The sequence below is a fragment of the Dysidea avara genome, chromosome 11 (assembly GCF_963678975.1).
Source record: "Dysidea avara chromosome 11, odDysAvar1.4, whole genome shotgun sequence".
Taxonomy (NCBI): Eukaryota; Metazoa; Porifera; class Demospongiae; order Dictyoceratida; family Dysideidae; genus Dysidea; species Dysidea avara.
This window is the reverse complement of record NC_089282.1, coordinates 4,284,680-4,303,142: the sequence shown is the minus strand read 5'-3', so window position 1 is coordinate 4,303,142 and position 18,463 is coordinate 4,284,680. Positions and strand designations below refer to the sequence as shown.

The window sequence follows — 18,463 nt, the reverse complement described above, 5'->3', positions numbered from 1 at the left end:
ACAAATTAACAACCTTGACAACGTGAAAACAAACGCCACTAATAATTATTATTTGTTTCTACTCGCCTTACAGCCTGTTACAAACATTATCTTTGTAGACACGAGTTGAACAGCCACGAAACTTCGTAAGAATGGTAAGCAATAGTGTCGGAATAATTATACGTATCGGTATATCATATATCCATTCTATGGCTTCTTCACTTGGTGCGAACGGTGGAACAAGGCTCTCATCTGCTTGTAAACGCCATATATTTCGACTTGTAAATCCCTTCCACCTATTGATACGTAGAATGATTCTTGTAATAGTATGCTTTCATCATGTGAAGTATTGGAGCTAAAACTTGAGGTTATTGAGAGATAACGCGTCTTTTGTGGTCAACTAAGTACCACCGATTTCTTGGTTTCAGAGCAGTTCTACGCTTTATACTCTCTACGAATGATAGATTCCTGTATGCATAGTTTATTTGTATGCAAAATTAAGTACTAACTTTCAATTGGGACCGTGTTGAGACACAACAGATTGTTGTCAAGAATGCGCGTTATTGCTTTAGCGCCACCTTAAACCACTATGTGATTATGTAGAAAATCAGGTACAATTACAGCAGATACTGTATACTCAGTCATGTTACTTAGCAGCTGTCAGCAGACTTGTGTGTGTGGAGCCAGTAGAGGTCACTGATAAAGACAAGCTGATTTAGTTGTACAAGGAATTTTTTGGACGAAAAGGTGGCATTAGAATTTTATTTTATTTCAAATTATTGTGATAATGAGTTAGTGCTACATACTTCCATGCTTTCCATTTCTTGAATCCTGCATGTAGTTGAGATTCATACCAGCATTGGCAAAATTTGCATTTAGTGGATTCTCTATAATATCTGCTGTTTTATACCCATGAATGTATGAAAGCATCAGTGTTATGACCAGACCACCCTCAATGTTGGCCAGTGTTACGGTAGGTTAGAATGATTACCAATCAAGTTAGATATAATTGCCAAATCTGAAAGCTCCACTTGATGTCCATGCAGCTATTGAAGTTACTGTATATTTTCACCCTGCATTTTACACTGGGTCATGGGTGTCACGTGGTTATATAGGAAATGTTCACAACAAAACTTCATAAAAGCACTGACACACAATTCATCGCAAAAACTGTTACGGCCACTCAAAGTTGCAGGACTCTAAGAGTATACATGCATTATAAAATAATATTAAGTGTAAGGAATTATTAAGTTATTTATTGATCACATAGTCATTAACAGAGTTTTGAAATCTTATATGCTTTCTAATTTAATAATTTGATCAGGCATGCAGGCTGTTCCATAATCTAGTGGTGGCCGGAAAGTATTTATAAACATTTATCCTTGAAAATGATGACATGCTCATCTTGTGCATTGGCTGTGAAGGATATGGTCGGTATCTGTAAAGAGCTCTAGTACTTTTATTATAGCAGGTGAAATTATTATTGTTAATTTACAGTTCCAGTTTACAACTGCCACATATTGATTCAGATGGTACTGACCTTCCTGGTGACTTTATGACTACAATATCAGCTCATCATGGACTGTATAGTTGTGTGCATGAGATCAGTGAAGGTGTTACTGTACTTGTAGGGAAATCCAGCTCCTAATTTAATCATGGTTCATGTCAACGGCATAGGATTGCTTTTCCAAGAACCTCTTATAATTGCGTTTATGTGATATGTATTAAGCCATTATACTTTTCATCATCATTTAGATAGCACTGTAGCTGTATATGCATGCGTGGATGTGGGTACATTATATGCAGCCGATTAACCTCCAGTAGCCTCTTGCTCTGCCAGTGGATTGTGCCAATCAACTTCAATACTGTGAATACTAACAGTTAGCTACTAATAATGCATGGTATCAGCTAAAGTTTTGTTTATATGTAATTTATCTTGCCAGCATAAAGCTACATTGCTAGCTTAACTGTATGTACTAGCTAGCTACAGTGCCCCCCAGAAGCTAAAGCTTTTTACAGGACTAAAAGTTTTGATGTAGAGTGGTTTAAATCATACTGCTTTTTATGTGGAGTACATTGATCAAGAGTTGCATAGGGACATTAAAGTGACAATCATGAACAGTTTAGCTATAATTATTATTGTAAACTTAAAGAATGGTATACACAAGATAGCATACATTTCAAGATATCCTTAGCAGCTAGGTTAAATGTACCAATGTAAACGAGTACAACTGTAAATATTAGATGACTGTTCTATTAGAGTATTGACTGACTGCTCTATTGGAGAATCTCGATCTTGTAAAACACGTACGCATACTAGTAAGGCCACAGTGGAAGGTCATAAAAGAAGTCAGGTTGGCCACGGCACAGTGGGGTACTTTGTGCCTAGCTCTATAGGGTTCTCAAAGATCTATGATCGATTCTATGATAAAGCTAGTGGGGGACCACTTGTGGCAGAGGGGGACCTAGTCTCGCATGGCCAGACCGCTGTGGCGGGGTAAGTTGTCCGGGGGGGGACAAGTTGCAGTGCTGCAAGTAGTCCGGGGGGACCAAGTATGGTTACTGCAACTGGTTTGGGGGGACAGGTTGTAGCATGACAGACCACAGCATGGAAGACCATAAGGTGGGCGTGGCAAGGAGTGAAATTACAACAAAACACACACAAAAAAACAAACAAACAAAAAATAAATAAATAAAAATAACAGCAAATAAACAAATAGTCCTATGTTTCTACTGACCACTCCAGGGGCGGATCCAGAGTTTGGAAAGAGGGGGGCACCTTTCTGAAAAACAGTTGACCAAAAAAACTTGCTGAAAACCAGTTGAAGACCAAAAAAAAAAAAAAAAAAGGTCACAACAATAATAGCTAGATTATCCTTACCAACTATATCACGTCTGTTATGTAAAATAAAATCCTATTTATAGCTTCATAGGTAAGCTACACTGCCTCATGAACATTGTGACTGCTTTATTAGAGTAATTGACTGCTCTATTAAAGTATCTCGATCTTGTATGCAATTTCTTGAAGGGGGGGGGGGGGGGCATTTGCCCCAAATGCCCCATCCTGGATCCGCCATTGCACTCAGCACAGTTCCTTGCTAGAAAAATTCTTCTAGATGCAGTAATAGATAATCCAGCAGCTTCATCAAGTAACTTTCTACATTGAGACCGCAAGATTGCCGTAGCTTGTTGAATATAGCTTAGAGCATTACACAATGAGGACATGCAGTGATGATTGTAAATAATGGCCAAGAACACTAATTTCGACGGTATTAATTATAGTAACAAGGAGTTCCCAATCTATCCAGTTCCAATAAAATCTGTAAGTAATCTTCCTTACTCTGCTTTCGATCTCTTGCAGATTCCAAATGTTGGATAGAGTCCAAAGGACACGTCAGCTCTAGCATTAGTTGATTTATTGTGAATCACTACATCAAGACGATAAGGAGTTATGATAAGTGATGGAGGGATGGTTGCCTGTGGAGACACACTAGCATACATTCCTGGTAAGTCAGCATAAACATGAATGGTTTGTGACTCCGCCAAAGGACCAGAGAGATTGGAAACTATGCAATGCAAAACTTGATCATGTCTGTAAGTAAAATGGCCTTGTGATAAAGCAACAGGGCAACCCCCTAAAATGTGAGCAGTGATGGGACGTGCATTACCACAGAGAGAGCACTTCACATCACACTAAATATGCCATCACTGAAGATTAACTGGTGTGGGAAGGGTATCAGAAGCAGCTTGCAGGATAAAGGAAAGGTGGCCAGGATGACACCCCAACAAAAGTCTGTTCCAAGTTTTACAGCAAGATTCCAAACACACAGAGTCTTTAAGCTTACGCTGAACAGACAGAGTATCCAAATGATCATCATATCTAGGGCATTCATCAGCTGCTAGCAGTTTCTTTGAAAGCAGATACAAAGGACAATCCATTGGAAAAGATGACCAACTGCAAATGTGCCTTGGATAAAAGTTGATAATCAGATGCTTGGGTCTGTAAATAAACATCACCCAGATGAACCTGCAGTCCTAACTGCTGGAGCTGGGGGTCTCCAGATGTGCTGATGCAAGACAGGAGACTTAACTTGCTTATATACACCTAGCAGGTCTGTGGCTGATAAGAGTTGAGACAGTGAGTCAGTCATTTCCTTGTTTGCAGCAGCTTTAGTGGCACTCAAGGATACTTCCAATGATTTCCCCAAAAACTTAGTGCCGCCTTCAGTAATTGACTTAGTGCAACCTCCAGGCAGTTGAATGCCTTCTTTCCTATGACTGTGGTCATCAAACAAATAGGAGACACACTTGGGAGGTTTAAAAGACAAACCCTTATTAAAGCGCTTTTACTGTAGCTACTTTGGTGAATCAGTGTTATTATGACCGAAGGACGTTTGACAGCTGTTTCTTTGTGAGCTGGAATGTCAACCATTGACTCTACCAACTTTTGGGGCAGTGTTGGGAGTAACGCGTTACTTATGTAATGCGTTACATAATATTATTACTTTTGTGGTAACTAAGTAATATAACGAAATACACTATAAAAACAGGTAATATAACTCAAGTTACTTTGCTTACAAATATAACGCGTTACCTAAGTATTATAGTTACTGTAACAAATCTAATATTACGTTATATTATTCACTACAAGTAACGAAGGTACTAATCTCGTTAGTAATCCACTGAGTAACGCTTAGCCACAACGAAGTAATGAAGTCTACTGAATGAGGCTTATTCACCAGCTTCTTACTTATAACCAAGATTGCACATTGTCCAACAACGCAATCATGTCACGTGATAAGGTGGTAGTTTCACACGTGACAGCTTAAGGCTGTGGACACAAAGTAATATAATATGTAATATTATTATAGGTACTTTATTTTATGAGTAATATGTAACTGTAACTAAATAGTTCAGTTGCAAGTAATATGTAATATGTAACTAGTTACTTTTACAAAGTAACTTTCCCAACACTGTTTTGGGATTACTGCATACTGCTGACGAGGAAGGCTGAAACTGGTAAGTCAATGTTATGTACAGGTGGCTAGGAAGACTAGTACTGCTACTATGGCCACTTGTTACTGGACTGCCAGGTATGTTGAGATGCCACCTTTGGCAAATTTTAATATGCCTATTTGATACCAGTTTTGGAAAGAACAATTTTGCCAAGTCTGACAATTTAATAGTTATTTCTTCTGCTTGGTCTTTGTCTCGGTCTTTGTAGTACAAAAGAAGTGTAGCAGCTTATAAACAGTCCGAGGTATGCTACCTCTAAAAACCAGGAGCTAACCATGCAACATTAATGCACAAACCACATGCTTACTGCACAAGTCAATGAAAATGCCAACAGCATTAAACTCATTACTATTATTATTACTTGAATCAACCATCGTAAACATAAACCATAAACAATGCATTAAGTACGTACCTTGACTGTTTACAGTTTATCTATTGTATATTCTCACTAAGCAAAACCACTATATTGTTGTACAAAATTTGAACTAATTGTGGGTTTCTTAGTGTCTAACCACATTGTAACAACGTTACACTGAATGTCCTTATGCTGATCAGACTTTACTGACAACCCATATACTGAGAATAATAACTGAATACTCAACTTGCAGCTATCATATCTAACTTAGTTATTGTGGACGAGGTGTGCCTGCAAAATTAGCTACTGTACTCTACTATAGGCCAGCTGCCATATATTTATGTGATAAATACAGCACTGTGTGCAGGTGCTTGTATTGTACTGGTGAGCGAAAAAGCTAATCCACCAGCTTATTCTTCTCTAGTGCCTGATTCTGGCAGATGAGTCTGATCTATGAACCATCACATCCAATCAGAGTTATATACAGCACACATAAACATGTACCATGTCATGCACAAATAGTTCACTTCTATATATCACAGTGTTTAAGGTGATAATGTGCTCTCTTACATGTAGCCACAGTGCATCCAGTGCCTATATACTTAGCCTACCCCTAATTAAGACTGGAATTTACCCAGCTAATCACAGATTTCTATTATTTTTCATAAAAATACATACAGATCAGAGACAATTACCAAAAAGCAATAAATTACATCATCATAATTAGCATAAAACTTTATTACAATATTTAAATTGATCAAGGGATAGTGAATTTACAACATGGTCTGGTAAATCATTCTATTTTGGTACAGTGTGAGGGAAGAAGAATCAGGTTCTGAAAAATATTATTGCATCAGAGAAATGGTAACTGTTAGTTCCCTTCTACAAAGTATTTCGAACTCAATAGCTATAATTTATTCTGGTTGACCTGTTATCATAAATCGCTGTTACACTGATATAAGGTGTCTTACAAGTATCCCTATATCCATAAATGGATTTAGAAAAAGTACATTAATGTATTAAAACAAGAAATTTAAATTTAGAATATATAGGGATCACTGAAAAAACCAATGAAACAAGAAGGGATTAAATTGACAATGATTGTGGTTGCATTGCATGAATAAACACAATTTTGAAATTAAGCAGGGATTTGTGGGTTTACTATGATCCTTGTCATTTTATTCCAGCAATTCCCTCTTGTTTCATTGGGTTTTACAGTGATCTCTACTCCAAATTAACATCTGATGAGTGTACCCTGATCATTTACAAGTATCTTAGGATTTGGTGGTTGGGGTGAAGGTGGTAATTATTACATTTATTATTCACTGATGTGGTATTTGTGTAATTTCACTGTAGCCACTCCTCCCTACTCTTCAGACACTTTCGTGATAACTAGAACAGGTGAAATGAAAAAAATGGCTCCAACTTTAACTATTTGGATCGTGTTTGTTGTACAGACAGCACTTTATCAGCTGAGTGGGAACTTCTGCTTTACACATTGATCCGTAATTTACTGCTATGGAAAACTTCCCTACAGGATATATGTGACCTGGCCTGCAAAAACAGGGCATGTGGGCACAAACTACATCCTGTCACACTAAAAGTGTATCTCAGTACTGAAACAGAATATTTGCATTCTGTAACTTGCATCATAAAGCCAATCAAATTTGTACTAAGTGCTGAAAGTTTCATTGTCATAGCAGTTTGGTATAAAAAGCTATGAGTCAAGGAAGTTTGAAAAAGTAGGCAAAAATCATGTGCCCACATGCCCTATTTTTGCAGGCCCAGTCACATATGTCAGTAGAATCCCAGCAGGTTGTTAAGGTGAGAGCTATATAGCTACATATATAACTAGTCTTGTATAAATTTATAAAGGCTGGCCAGTTCTTCCTGACCATCCATACTATACTTCACATGTACAATACTACAATCAGCAGTAACTTGATAATTACGATGTGGATACTTTTAGGTGGAAGGGAACAAGGCAAAGGTGTCATCAGCCTGCAGCTATCATGTTGATCTCAGTATATATTCAGACACTTTTCAGGTAAGGACTATACCAGGTCTTGCAACAAACTGTTTATAAAGGGAACATTTCTTCAGCATTACAACTTCACTAATTGCAACTAACCTTGTATACAGTTATTGAGCACTAGTTGTCAGGATGCCTATGTATGTACACAGATCATTAGTATAGGGGACCAAACTAAATAACAAGTTTGAGGCTATAATGTGACCAAATTTTGGAAAATTGCACCTAGAATTTTTGAAACTAGCATGGTGCCATTAATAGCAGAAACACTTTTCAAATATTTTTCTTGTATTTCAAGGTATCTATTCTACCCTTAAATTGGTATGAATTTACCTTATAATGCTGTGTTTCAGAACTAAATATTTAATGTGTCGAATGCACCCATACGGGTGATTTTCCAAAACTTGGTGACTTATACTCCTTATCAGGATGCTACAGTGAATTGGTTGAATTATTGTGATGACAATTCATGTAGGAGGCAAAAGATGACCTCATCACTATAGTGTTTGCAAGGGTCATCCTGAGCTGCTACAGAAGACACAAGCCTTAATGTGACGAAGCTAGAATGCAAAGCAGCCACTCAATGGTGTCACTGTCCAGCTTTTGTTAGCGTTACTATTCGCACCATTCTTAGCTCAAGTGGAGAGCCATTAGACATGTTGACTAGAACAATAGAGACGAGAGAAGACAAATAGAAATCTGATGCAGGACATGTTCGCCAGAGTGAAAGAAAGATCAAAGAAAATTTTGTCATATTTTTATAGTGTTGTACAATCATTGTATTCAAATGCAGTGGCAATAATATTTGAAGTTGAGAAAGAAAGTCGTGGGAATGATGTTAATATTTTAGTGATTTCATTAATTGGCATACTACTCCGGGTATTCCCCGGGTATTTACGTAGTTGGTCTATGAATTGATTTTGTAATAATGGAGTATTTGGGGGACATGATGACATTTGTAGGATTTTATTCACACAAACCTTCACTAATTTTTGCAAACTAAATTCTGCACTGATTAAACCATGTATCATTAACTTCACATTTTACAATAGAGCTCATCACACATAATTACAATGTTGATATTGTTAGATCTTAGGCTGTTCCTATAAATTCTGACTCAATATCATATATCCAGACAGCCTTTTCTCCTTGGAACTTGGATTCAAACAGCCTTTTCTCCTTGAAGTACAACTGTAAGCCCTGTTTTGTGGTGTACAATTATCTCAAATATATATCAGTTTTACCTCCTGAGCATCTACGTAGTTCTCATTTACTTTGTATTCTCTGTTGCATTCCACAAGTAAAAAGTCTGTGTGTTCTTCAGGAGCTCTGCATGACCTGGCTGATGATGAGGTCATCAGATGTTCTAAATTCTGTAGCAACTTGACACAAACGTTTCGGGTCGATCTGAAGACACTTTTGGGCTTAGTTTTACCTAACCAATACTGTCATGTCACTGTGAGGAAAAATTGTGGCAGGTTTTTGGGTTATATTATATCACGGATCGCCCCCACACCTTCGATGTCCCTAATATACAGTACTATCGTACTGTATGATATATATATATATATATATATATCTTTGAACTGATCAATTGTAAAATACATTTATAAGGCTACAGCTAATAAGGTAATAATATCAAAGAGAATGAGACTTAAGCCATTAGTCAGTGTTTCATTATAATAAGACATTTCATAGTCTGTATAACCTACAGTGCTCTGGTAGACCCAAGGGTACATCGTTAAGTTTTGGACAGACCTCACCTGCCTATGATTACATGTCAGTGAATTTGATGCCCACAATATATAGTTACCTAAAATGTTCATTCTATCTTACTCTGACATTTGTTTGTGAACGTGCAGCACCATGTAAGACAACACCAGTAAACTGCAAGAGAAGATATCATGGTGGAATAACTTCTTAGTAACACAATCACGATTTGCAAATACAAAATATGAATTAGTAGGGATAATTACACTAAAAAGTGCAGATCATCATTTGTGCACAACATGCAGAACATAGTAGTATTAGTAGATAACTAAGCAAAGCAGCTACCTTGGTATATAGTAATGTGTTTAAGGACTTGTTTGTAGCTAAACTCTCTACAGGATGACTTTTTTGAACTCTCTACAGAACGACTTGTAACATAGCTGAACTGTCTACCGGGTGACTTGTGATGTAGCTGAACTACCTACAGGGTAACTTATAGCATAGCTGCAGGGTAATTCGTACAGCAATTGAACCCTCTACAGGGTAACTTGTAATGTAGCTGAACTCTCTACAGGGTGGGTTGTAATGTAGTTGAACTCTCTACAAGATGAAAACTCTCTCCAAGTTAGTAATAGCTCTGTACATGGTGACTTTTAACAGGTCTGAACAACGATTTACTACATAGCTGTCTGCTCTAATAGGGTGTCTGTACTATTAGAGTATCTCAATCATACACACTTGTATTATTACTCAATGGTTCTTCTAAACGACTGAGAAGTATTTCTACAATGATTAATACCAATTTTATTTTATTCATTACTTTAAGCAGCTTGCCTGGTAGGCGTGGCAAGTAATCATTTTAATATCAACAAAACTCAAATTGTGTGATTGTTACAAATCGTTGGCTTTCATGCTGTATCTTCATGGTCTTTAGCTCAATTTCTTCCAAATTACAAAAGGTTTGCGGTTTGACAGTTAAACTATCCACGTACCAATTTCAGCTTTTTCCCACAAGTGATTTACCCAGTAGGCATGACAACAGATTGGTGTTATTTTTCATGAATAATCATTTATAACTCCATGAATTAGTATGGTATTCCAAGGTACCAAAATTTGCCTTTAAATCCCCTGTATGTTTACCAAATTTCAAAGAAATCAGAAACGGTATTATATTGCAATCTTTATAGCAATTGTCGACATGTGCAACATGTTTACTGACCGGCTCAATATCTACATAAGACTCGTGTTTACTTCTTGTTGGATAATATCCACTAACAGTCTTGAAGTACTCTGGATCACAGCCCAGACAATGTGGGTTACTATTGTAAAGTGGTAAATCTGGAGGAGACGTAAATGAGGTTATACACATGTACACAACAATATGTGAGCAAAAACCCAATTATTCCTCAAACTGATTGCTTTGTTGTCTAGATGGAAAAACAAGGTGTTAAAATTTAGTTTTATCTGGTGAATACTTTTAGAATTACAGCAATAGACAGCAGGAAGAACAAAACAATCAATGTGCACAGTGACTACATCGAAAATAAATTAAAGGTGCTCATTTAGTTGATTAACACAAGTGAAACAGGCTATGGAGATAGAACTTGTCTTATTGTGTTCACCATGAACTGGGAATTCATCAAGGTACAGTTTTTGGCCTATATCCACCCATGCTTTTAAGCAAGAAGGCTTAGAAACAGCTACATTTTACTACAATATAAACAACACACCTAATTAAGTGAAACAAAGATATTCCTTCTGTTCATGAACAGGAAAATCCAACAGTATAGTGGTTTTATCAATTCAAGTATTGTTTCACTGTTTACTAAAGCAATTTACAACATGCATTATTGTAGCAGGATTGTGTTAATGTATTTCAATGAGATTTATCTCAAAAACAGAATTATGCAAACTAATAGGTGTTTGTTTAGTGGGTCACACATCATATGTGACTCAGTCTGGGAAAACCGGTCTTATTGCCCATGTCAGCAGTTTCGATTATTCACCCAGAACACAAAGCTACATGAATAAACTATTTAATTTCACAATGAAAATCAGCTAGACTTGAGTGGTCTGGTTTTGCTGGCTGCTTTTCCCAAACCCAGTGGCGATCCGTACGTGTGGTGTGGGGTTTTAATGGAACTCTGGTCAGCCAGAGGATGGCTGTATGTGGCTGTATAGCTCCGTGGTGTTGGTTAAATACCACTGCTGTGAATTTCCTGTCATTTTAGCCAGTTGAGACCTGAATGGCCCATAACTTGGCCTAGTTCATCCCTACGCCTTCCTTTAAAAATATTTTGAACAGCCTCTTTCCCTCCTTCCAGGCCCCCACCTCCCTCCCTTTCTCAGTTCAAAACCTATCTAAAATGGCAAGAAACTTAGTTGTTGGCTACTTGCACAGTGGATGCTCTGGAAGGTAAGGAATTGGTGTAAAACGTGTGAAAATTTGGTACACACAGCTTCAACCATTGGCGAGCTACAACACACTAAATACTTAAAACTGGCGTTTCTCGATACTTTTACATAGGCGATAAAACCGGTTTTCCCAAACTGAGTCACATATGTACACAACATACAACCACAGACAGACACACACACACGCTACAAACCATATATTATAGACAGATTTATCATTCCATAGTTATAATCATAAGCATAGTATCCTTATGGAAATTGTGATGCATTACTAAACAAATGATGTGTCAATTTGTAGCGATATAGATCAATTCCACGTAGCTCAGCTTCACCTCCATAAACAAGTGATACATGACTACAAAATTCATATCAACATTAATATTATGTCTATTATTTTAAACCAATTCTCACCGCACAAAATTATCACTGTAAACTGTTACTTTATTCTTCTCTAGCCTTGGACGAAAGCGTAGGCCAAGTGTACCATACAGATGACATGCATCTTCACTATTCCAAACAGCAATGCTAGTGAGATTGTTCCAATGCACAAGTTGTGCTACATTGTAAATATTGTCTTTCCCTACACCAAAATTACACTAAATCACAGAGTTATGTCTGTAGAGTACAAGTAACAAGGATTATATAACACGGTATCCTAAACTGTACAGCCAAAATTTTTAAGGGACAGAACTTCACAAATTTCATGAGCAAGAATAGTTTGTGAAAATATACTTAAATGATTATATTGGTGTCCCTGTAGTGGACTATTATATTAGAATTCTAAATTTCAAACCTGAAACTGTTGAAAAAATCTTTCTACATTCAGCACACACAACCACAATATTTTACATATATGGTATAAATTTTGTGTGCACAGTATAAACTACTGGCAAGGTACAGATACTCAAAAAAAATTGAGCAACTATTTCTACTACATACATCCATCCATTCATGTTGAAGACATAATGGAACTGCACACTATCCAGTACTTCAGACTTGATAAGCTCCTGAAGTATATAATAATACAAACCTGTGTCAGTTGTGATAAATTCTTCCGTAAAATTAGAGCTGTGATTGGTCTATATAGAAAGAAAATATGCTACACGTGAAAATAATTTTAAGCACACAGTAACATCACCTTTGCAGCAAACAATGCTGCACTCTCAGTTAAACTCATCTTGGGATCATAACCCCATAAGATCTCTTGTGCAGTTAACTCTAGGAACAAGCTTTGTTTATGAAGTAGTCTTAAGTATGCCTGAGTTAGGGAACTTCGTATTTGAGATAGTGAGCTGTCCGCTTGGAGTTGGTCTAAAACAGTCTGTACAATTAACAATATTTATTCTTATAGGCAGACAAGTACTTTAAAACGTACACAAGTTAACATGTATTCAGATTTGGTTTTATTGATCCAGTAATGGATTTGTTGGCAATGAATATTGTTTTGGATAGAGCAATGTTGTATTCTACGTACAATCATTGTTTCGGTACACACATGAAACTGATAAAATTGCAAATATGAGCTGAATTTACATTACTAGTACTTTTAATAGCTGTCAAAAATTTTTAATGTATGCTGTGTTGTTATCAGATACACTTGACTGCATTAATAGAGTATTTACATGACTGGTATAAAAAACCTGGCCACATACAATAATCACAGTAAAAAGAAAAACCCACCTTGATAGTGCTTAACAAAAACACAGCACCATTTTTTTGATACTGTGCAATTTATTCACCACCACTATACTGTTGATTTTAAAACATAGTCCATTTAATTGGTAATGTATGATTTTTTCAATGAAGACATGTATATGAAAGGACATGGACTGCTCTATCAAAAACCCTCAACATCTGTTATGGTTTCCTAAAAACACTTGGGTATTTCCTTTATGAAAGTGTATTTAGTATTTCAATACAAATGTATGTTAGTGTCACTCACAATTAGAGGGACATTTATCACAGTGATGTTGTAATCATTAGGATCACCAACAGATTTATCAGCGTCAAAAACATAATAGATGTCTCGATGAAAAGTGATCAGTGTTTCATCACTATTCCATGTCATATTAAACTTGTTATCATGCCTTCTACAATATAAACATGGATTATACAGTAGTAGTAGATTATTAAAGACTAGTTGTACTTGTATGCAAACAGGCCAACTTCTTTGACTACTGGAACCTCTCCTGCAGCAAATTCATCAGGATTTTGAGTATCAAAAACATAAAAAATATCATATATCTGTGCCGCATCAGCAGGTGTCAACCAATCATCTAACGTTGTATATAAATAACTAGTATGATTCACACATAGTAAAAAGTTTGCCATTGCTAATGTATACTCTGCAATATACCTATATTTAGTCATAGTGAGCTATTAACAAAGCCACAATACTATACATTGAGGCCCAAAACCAAAACCGTGATACCAAAACTAGCAAATGTAGTGGCGGTTAACAGTAAAATACACACACACACACACACCTACTAGGATGTTGTGGCATCAAAATAAATTGTGCATTTACAGCAGGGCAACTGAGGCTTCTTGTCTTGCCACATACTTACTAAATACCTTTCCATTTATTTGTGATCAATATATAATTTGTACAGTATCTGCTCAAGGGCTATACCTATGTATAGTAATACCAAGATATTATCTCTACCAAATAAGCAATACAGCAGGGCACTAGTTTCGATCCTTAACCACCTTGGTTGCATATTGCTAAACAAGGTTTGAAACAAATGCATGTACCTTAGTGACTGTTTTATTAGAAATAGTCAGCCAGGAAGTTTCAATAGATGTACTATAGTTGGAAACTTATTCAATTTTTTTTGTCATCAATGGGTAAGAACAAAATTTTTATGACAAAAAACATTATTCTGTACGAAAATTTGTACAATCGATAACAAGTTGTAACGAGCAGCTGCAATGATGACTCTCTTCCAGTATTTTAAGTGGAAAGATGGCCATGTCGATCCAGAACCCAATGGGGTACTTGTATCCACCATTCCCCTGGATACTAGCTATTGCATGAATGAATAGGGAATTGAGAAAAGTAGTCACCAAGGTAAACAAAGTACATCCCATACAACAGGTGCACTAAGTATAATAAATACATACAGTACCGTACACACAGAAATTTTCACGGTACGTAATTTTCACAGATTTCGTGGTTAACACAACAACCATGAAAATATAAATCCATGCAAATTTCACAAGTACAACAATAACCAGTATTTTAACCATCATTAGTGGCATTCATGGGCTATGGAATCCCCACAGTGAATTGTGAAATGTGAGACACCCCTTCGTGGTAGCGCTTCAAAACTGAACATAGCTGGTGTCGAGGCTGGTGCTTTCAGCTCTCTGCCGGTTAAAGTAATCGACTGTGACACGCTGCTCGGCAAAGTGCTGGCTTAAAGCTATGAGCTATATCTGTCTCGTAGTCATCGTAATTTCCATGCGTACAGTATACATCACTACAGCTAGCACACCATAGAGAGTTATGAAACTAAAAATTCTCCTATTGGACATCCTGTTTGACCACATGGTGCTATGAATATATTTGTGGTAAACCCATAGCCAAATCATGGTCACCCAATGAAATATAGTTACATAATAATCGTCTACCCACTGGTTGAATCTAATTTGTTCATTTTCCTGTAAAAGAGTAGCTTATTTATAAACCAGTGAATCACTTTTACATTTGAAAACATTGCAAGATGAATTCATTCTGTATTCTAAACTAATACTTTTACAATCAATTGAAATAGCTGTTTAACAAGACTAAATGCATGAACATTTCAATCCTCGATTATAGTAGAAAATTTTTTTTAAAGGCAACCAGGTCTTCAATCTTCAATCATATGGTCTTCATCATATGGGAATAGCTAACTAGTAGAAGCAGATAGCGAATTTTTAAGTGCATTGGATTGCTCGTTAAGAAATAGCTCACGTGTGTGACCAACCACATGTGTGAATTGTTGAATTGCAATTTGAAATCGACTGTACATGAACAAAGGTCTCAGCACTTTGTAATTATTAAAGCAGAAAAGTGGATACGAAGCATGATGCTAAAAGTATGCGCTCCATATTGATTACTCGAGTCTCCAAAAAGCAAGCTGTTACCCTCAACCAAATTCGCTAAACTTGGTATCATTATACATGTCAATACTTGCTGATTAAGAATCCACCAAATGTAAGTTCTCAACTGATTATTATAGAGTTACATTGTGAAACATGAAAAAACAGGGTTTTCCCACTGTATTATTACATACCTGCATACATAATCTGGTGATACAAGGCTCTGATCTGGTGATACAAGGCTCTATCCTGCCTTTTTCTCTTGGTCATTTCACAAACTCCTATGTATCAGACTTGTTTATTACTACAACTTTATCAACAGCTAGGGGTCACAATTACAAGTTATTTATAACATCAAGAGTGAGATCTACTTCTTTCATTACCCAGTTAATGTTCCCACGATCAATGATCTCAAAAATCTCTTGACAGTAGCTGGTCTACTTTGTTGTATGATTATAAATAGATAATTATATTATTTGGTATATAAAGTTTTTGGTAAATTTGTACAGATCAGGCTTTACAGGCTCCTCGAGTGTACCTAGCTATAATACTAATACTAAAGGCAGATCCAGGATGGGACATTTGGGACAAATCCCCCCCCTTTGTGGAGGAGCCATACTTCTTCTGATTACAATACTAGACCAATATAACTCGTGAAAAATAAACATATTATTACTACCTGAAACCAAAGTCAAAGCAGCTGTCAAACTGTCACCCAGTACCTCCGTTTGTACTAAGCGCCTATAAAAATAATTATCGTGTTGCTGGTATTTAAGACATTCATAGCCTTTTAAATAGCTTAAGACATCACAACAAGCTAAATGTCAAAAATCAAAACAGCAAGACACTACTAAGAGGTGATTATTTGTTGCTTCAAAATATAGCAACTCTCCCCAACCACCTACAACTTAGCCTGTTTGTGCTTGCCAGCTCCGGATCCACCCATGTCAAGAATTATGATAAGCCATATCATAGCTCTGTATACTAAAGTATGCAGAAGTTATGACACCATGTTTAATAGATGGTGTCATTTTCATGTACTTTTTGTTACAGATTTTAATGTACAGTTAAGTCGGGGGGTCGCCAACAGCTTGGGACTCTGGTACACTATCTGAGAAATCCAATTAGAAATCCTTGAAATCTGGAATCATCTACAAAATCGGAATTTTTTGTTTCCATCCGCTCTCAAAAAGTGCAAGTGGATATAGCAGTATACTTACTGGATTACTTATTGACTTGTCACAGCGACTAAATTCATGATGAAAATGGCTTTGACAGTGAGTATGTAGGTACAGTGACTGTTTGGAGTAATCGACTGCTCTTGAGTCCCTGTCGAGGCTTCTCTGGTCTCCAATTGTCTACTTTTTTTTGTTTTATGCACAAGTACAAGTGAAAACGTCTTGGTAAATAAATATTTTTTGAGATACGTAAATATTGGGACTTGAGTGGTGCATTGGCAACCCATGGGGATACAATGTAACTTTTGTGGCTTGTCATGATTTCATTACTTACATAGCCACAAAGTAATCGCTTGTACAAACAAGTTTTCTAATGGACTTGGCTTTCCGCGCGAGACTATACTGAGTAGACAATAATGTTTCATTGTTCTGGTTAACTAGGGATACTGGCAGTTACAGCCAATGAAAGCTGCGACATCACTTTCGGTATTACTGGCGTACCTTTTTAACGAAGAGGAATATTATCTCGTCAGCTAATCCTAGTCCAACAGCCAGAGAGAAAAATATGGTCAGAAGAGACGAAACGACACAACAGGCAGACCAACAACCAACATCGTATAGTCTCGTGCCCAGACCGCTTTTTTTCTTTTTGTGTGGGGGCTTTTTTTCTGTGTGTGGTCTCCGCCCCCACACAGAAAAAAAGCGGTCTGGGCACGAGACTAAACATCGTAATCTTCTCTTGAAACAACACTCGATCACTCGATAGCACATAATTAATTAGTCTGGCGCGGCCGCCCCTTCGATTAATCTCTAATCAATGGGGCGGCCGCGCCAGAGGTGATTCAAGTTGTGCCCAGCCGGGCTCGCGCTAATTATAATAGCACAAATTTTAACTTGTAAGGTACTCGCTATGAAGCTGACACTACTATCAAGACTTAGAGAGATCATAATACAAGTTCAGGCCCGTACCCAGGGGGGGGGTTCACCCCCTATTTTAAACTGGAAATTTTATTTTTACTGTAAAACGATCTTTTCAACTATAATCTGTGTTCTAGCATTCATTATTATTATTATTATTATCAATTTACCAAAAAGGAAGGCATACACAAAAGGCAAAGCCAGTACAAGGTGTCCGCCTACAAAAAACAAACATACATATACATATACCTACAGTACACTACAAACTAAACAGTACACAACAAAACACAAAACAGTGATTAAGAAGCGGTTACTTGACACATAAGTAATTATAAAGGTGATGCCGGAAAGACTTTCGGTTACTGTCTTCAAGGATATGTAATGGCACAGTGTTCCAGAAGAAAGTTGTGTTGACAAAAAAAGAATATCTCCTAGAATTAATGGTGGACTGTGGAGGGACTAGTGAAAGATGGTGACTTCTGGTAGATGCTATGGAATTAAATGAACAGTGACTATTAAATGTAATAGATGTTTGCTGGTGATATATGTCATTGAGGAAACTGACCGAAAGGAAACTTCGTCTTGACTGGAGAGAAGGAAGGTGAAGTTGGGAGCAACAATCATTCGAAGAAATGGTCCAAGAGCTGGTAGATGGACTCCAGCGACTCCCACAGATCCATCGAGCTGCCCGCTTTTGTAGGGACTCTAGTAGCTGGATATCTCCCAAATTATGGGGATTCCATACGACTGCAGCATACTCTAGCGTTGGCCGGA

The 18,463-nt window shown here is 37.0% G+C and overlaps 1 protein-coding gene and 1 long non-coding RNA gene across 13 annotated transcripts; one reads left to right on the top strand and one right to left on the bottom strand.

The window, feature by feature from the left end:
• Nucleotides 1-61: 61 nt before the first annotated feature.
• On the top strand, nucleotides 62-8,205 carry LOC136237518 (uncharacterized). Of its 3 annotated transcripts, XR_010692514.1 has the most exons (5): nucleotides 62-134; nucleotides 6,707-6,751; nucleotides 6,808-7,174; nucleotides 7,320-7,397; nucleotides 7,858-8,205. It is a non-coding gene; the product is annotated as an uncharacterized lncRNA (long non-coding RNA). The 3 variants fall into 3 exon arrangements; XR_010692513.1 differs by lacking the exon at nucleotides 62-134 and having other exon boundaries at nucleotides 4,251-6,751; XR_010692512.1 differs by lacking the exon at nucleotides 62-134 and having other exon boundaries at nucleotides 4,255-7,174.
• A 181-nt stretch (nucleotides 8,206-8,386) lies between these two features.
• On the bottom strand, nucleotides 8,387-17,419 carry LOC136237517 (lysosome membrane protein 2-like). Of its 10 annotated transcripts, XR_010692509.1 has the most exons (13): nucleotides 17,273-17,419; nucleotides 15,788-15,874; nucleotides 13,654-13,783; nucleotides 13,450-13,597; nucleotides 12,646-12,828; nucleotides 12,538-12,586; nucleotides 11,919-12,087; nucleotides 11,702-11,862; nucleotides 10,312-10,430; nucleotides 9,196-9,269; nucleotides 9,095-9,149; nucleotides 8,627-8,838; nucleotides 8,387-8,582 (listed from the first exon to the last, which is right to left on the bottom strand). XR_010692509.1 is itself a non-coding variant. In XM_066027693.1 (8 exons), exons 2-8 carry the CDS (start codon nucleotides 15,861-15,863, stop codon nucleotides 11,757-11,759), a joined length of 861 nt encoding a protein of 286 aa, XP_065883765.1. In that variant the 5' UTR covers nucleotides 15,864-15,874; nucleotides 17,273-17,419; the 3' UTR covers nucleotides 11,455-11,756. The 10 variants fall into 10 exon arrangements, 1 of the variants encoding a protein (XP_065883765.1); XR_010692508.1 differs by having other exon boundaries at nucleotides 9,196-10,430; XR_010692506.1 differs by having other exon boundaries at nucleotides 8,627-9,149.
• Between the last annotated feature and the right edge of the window lie 1,044 nt (nucleotides 17,420-18,463).

Coding starts and splice junctions, on each gene's coding strand:
- LOC136237517 (XM_066027693.1), bottom strand. CDS start 15,863: ATGACCAAGAGAAAAAGGCAGGATAGAGCCTTGTATCACCAGATCAGA. Junction 12,829..13,449: donor TGATAAATGTCCCTCTAATT/GTGAGTGACACT, acceptor TTAATTGTACAG/ACTGTTTTAGACCAACTCCA. Junction 12,088..12,537: donor ATTTATCACAACTGACACAG/GTTTGTATTATT, acceptor ATTTTGGTGTAG/GGAAAGACAATATTTACAAT.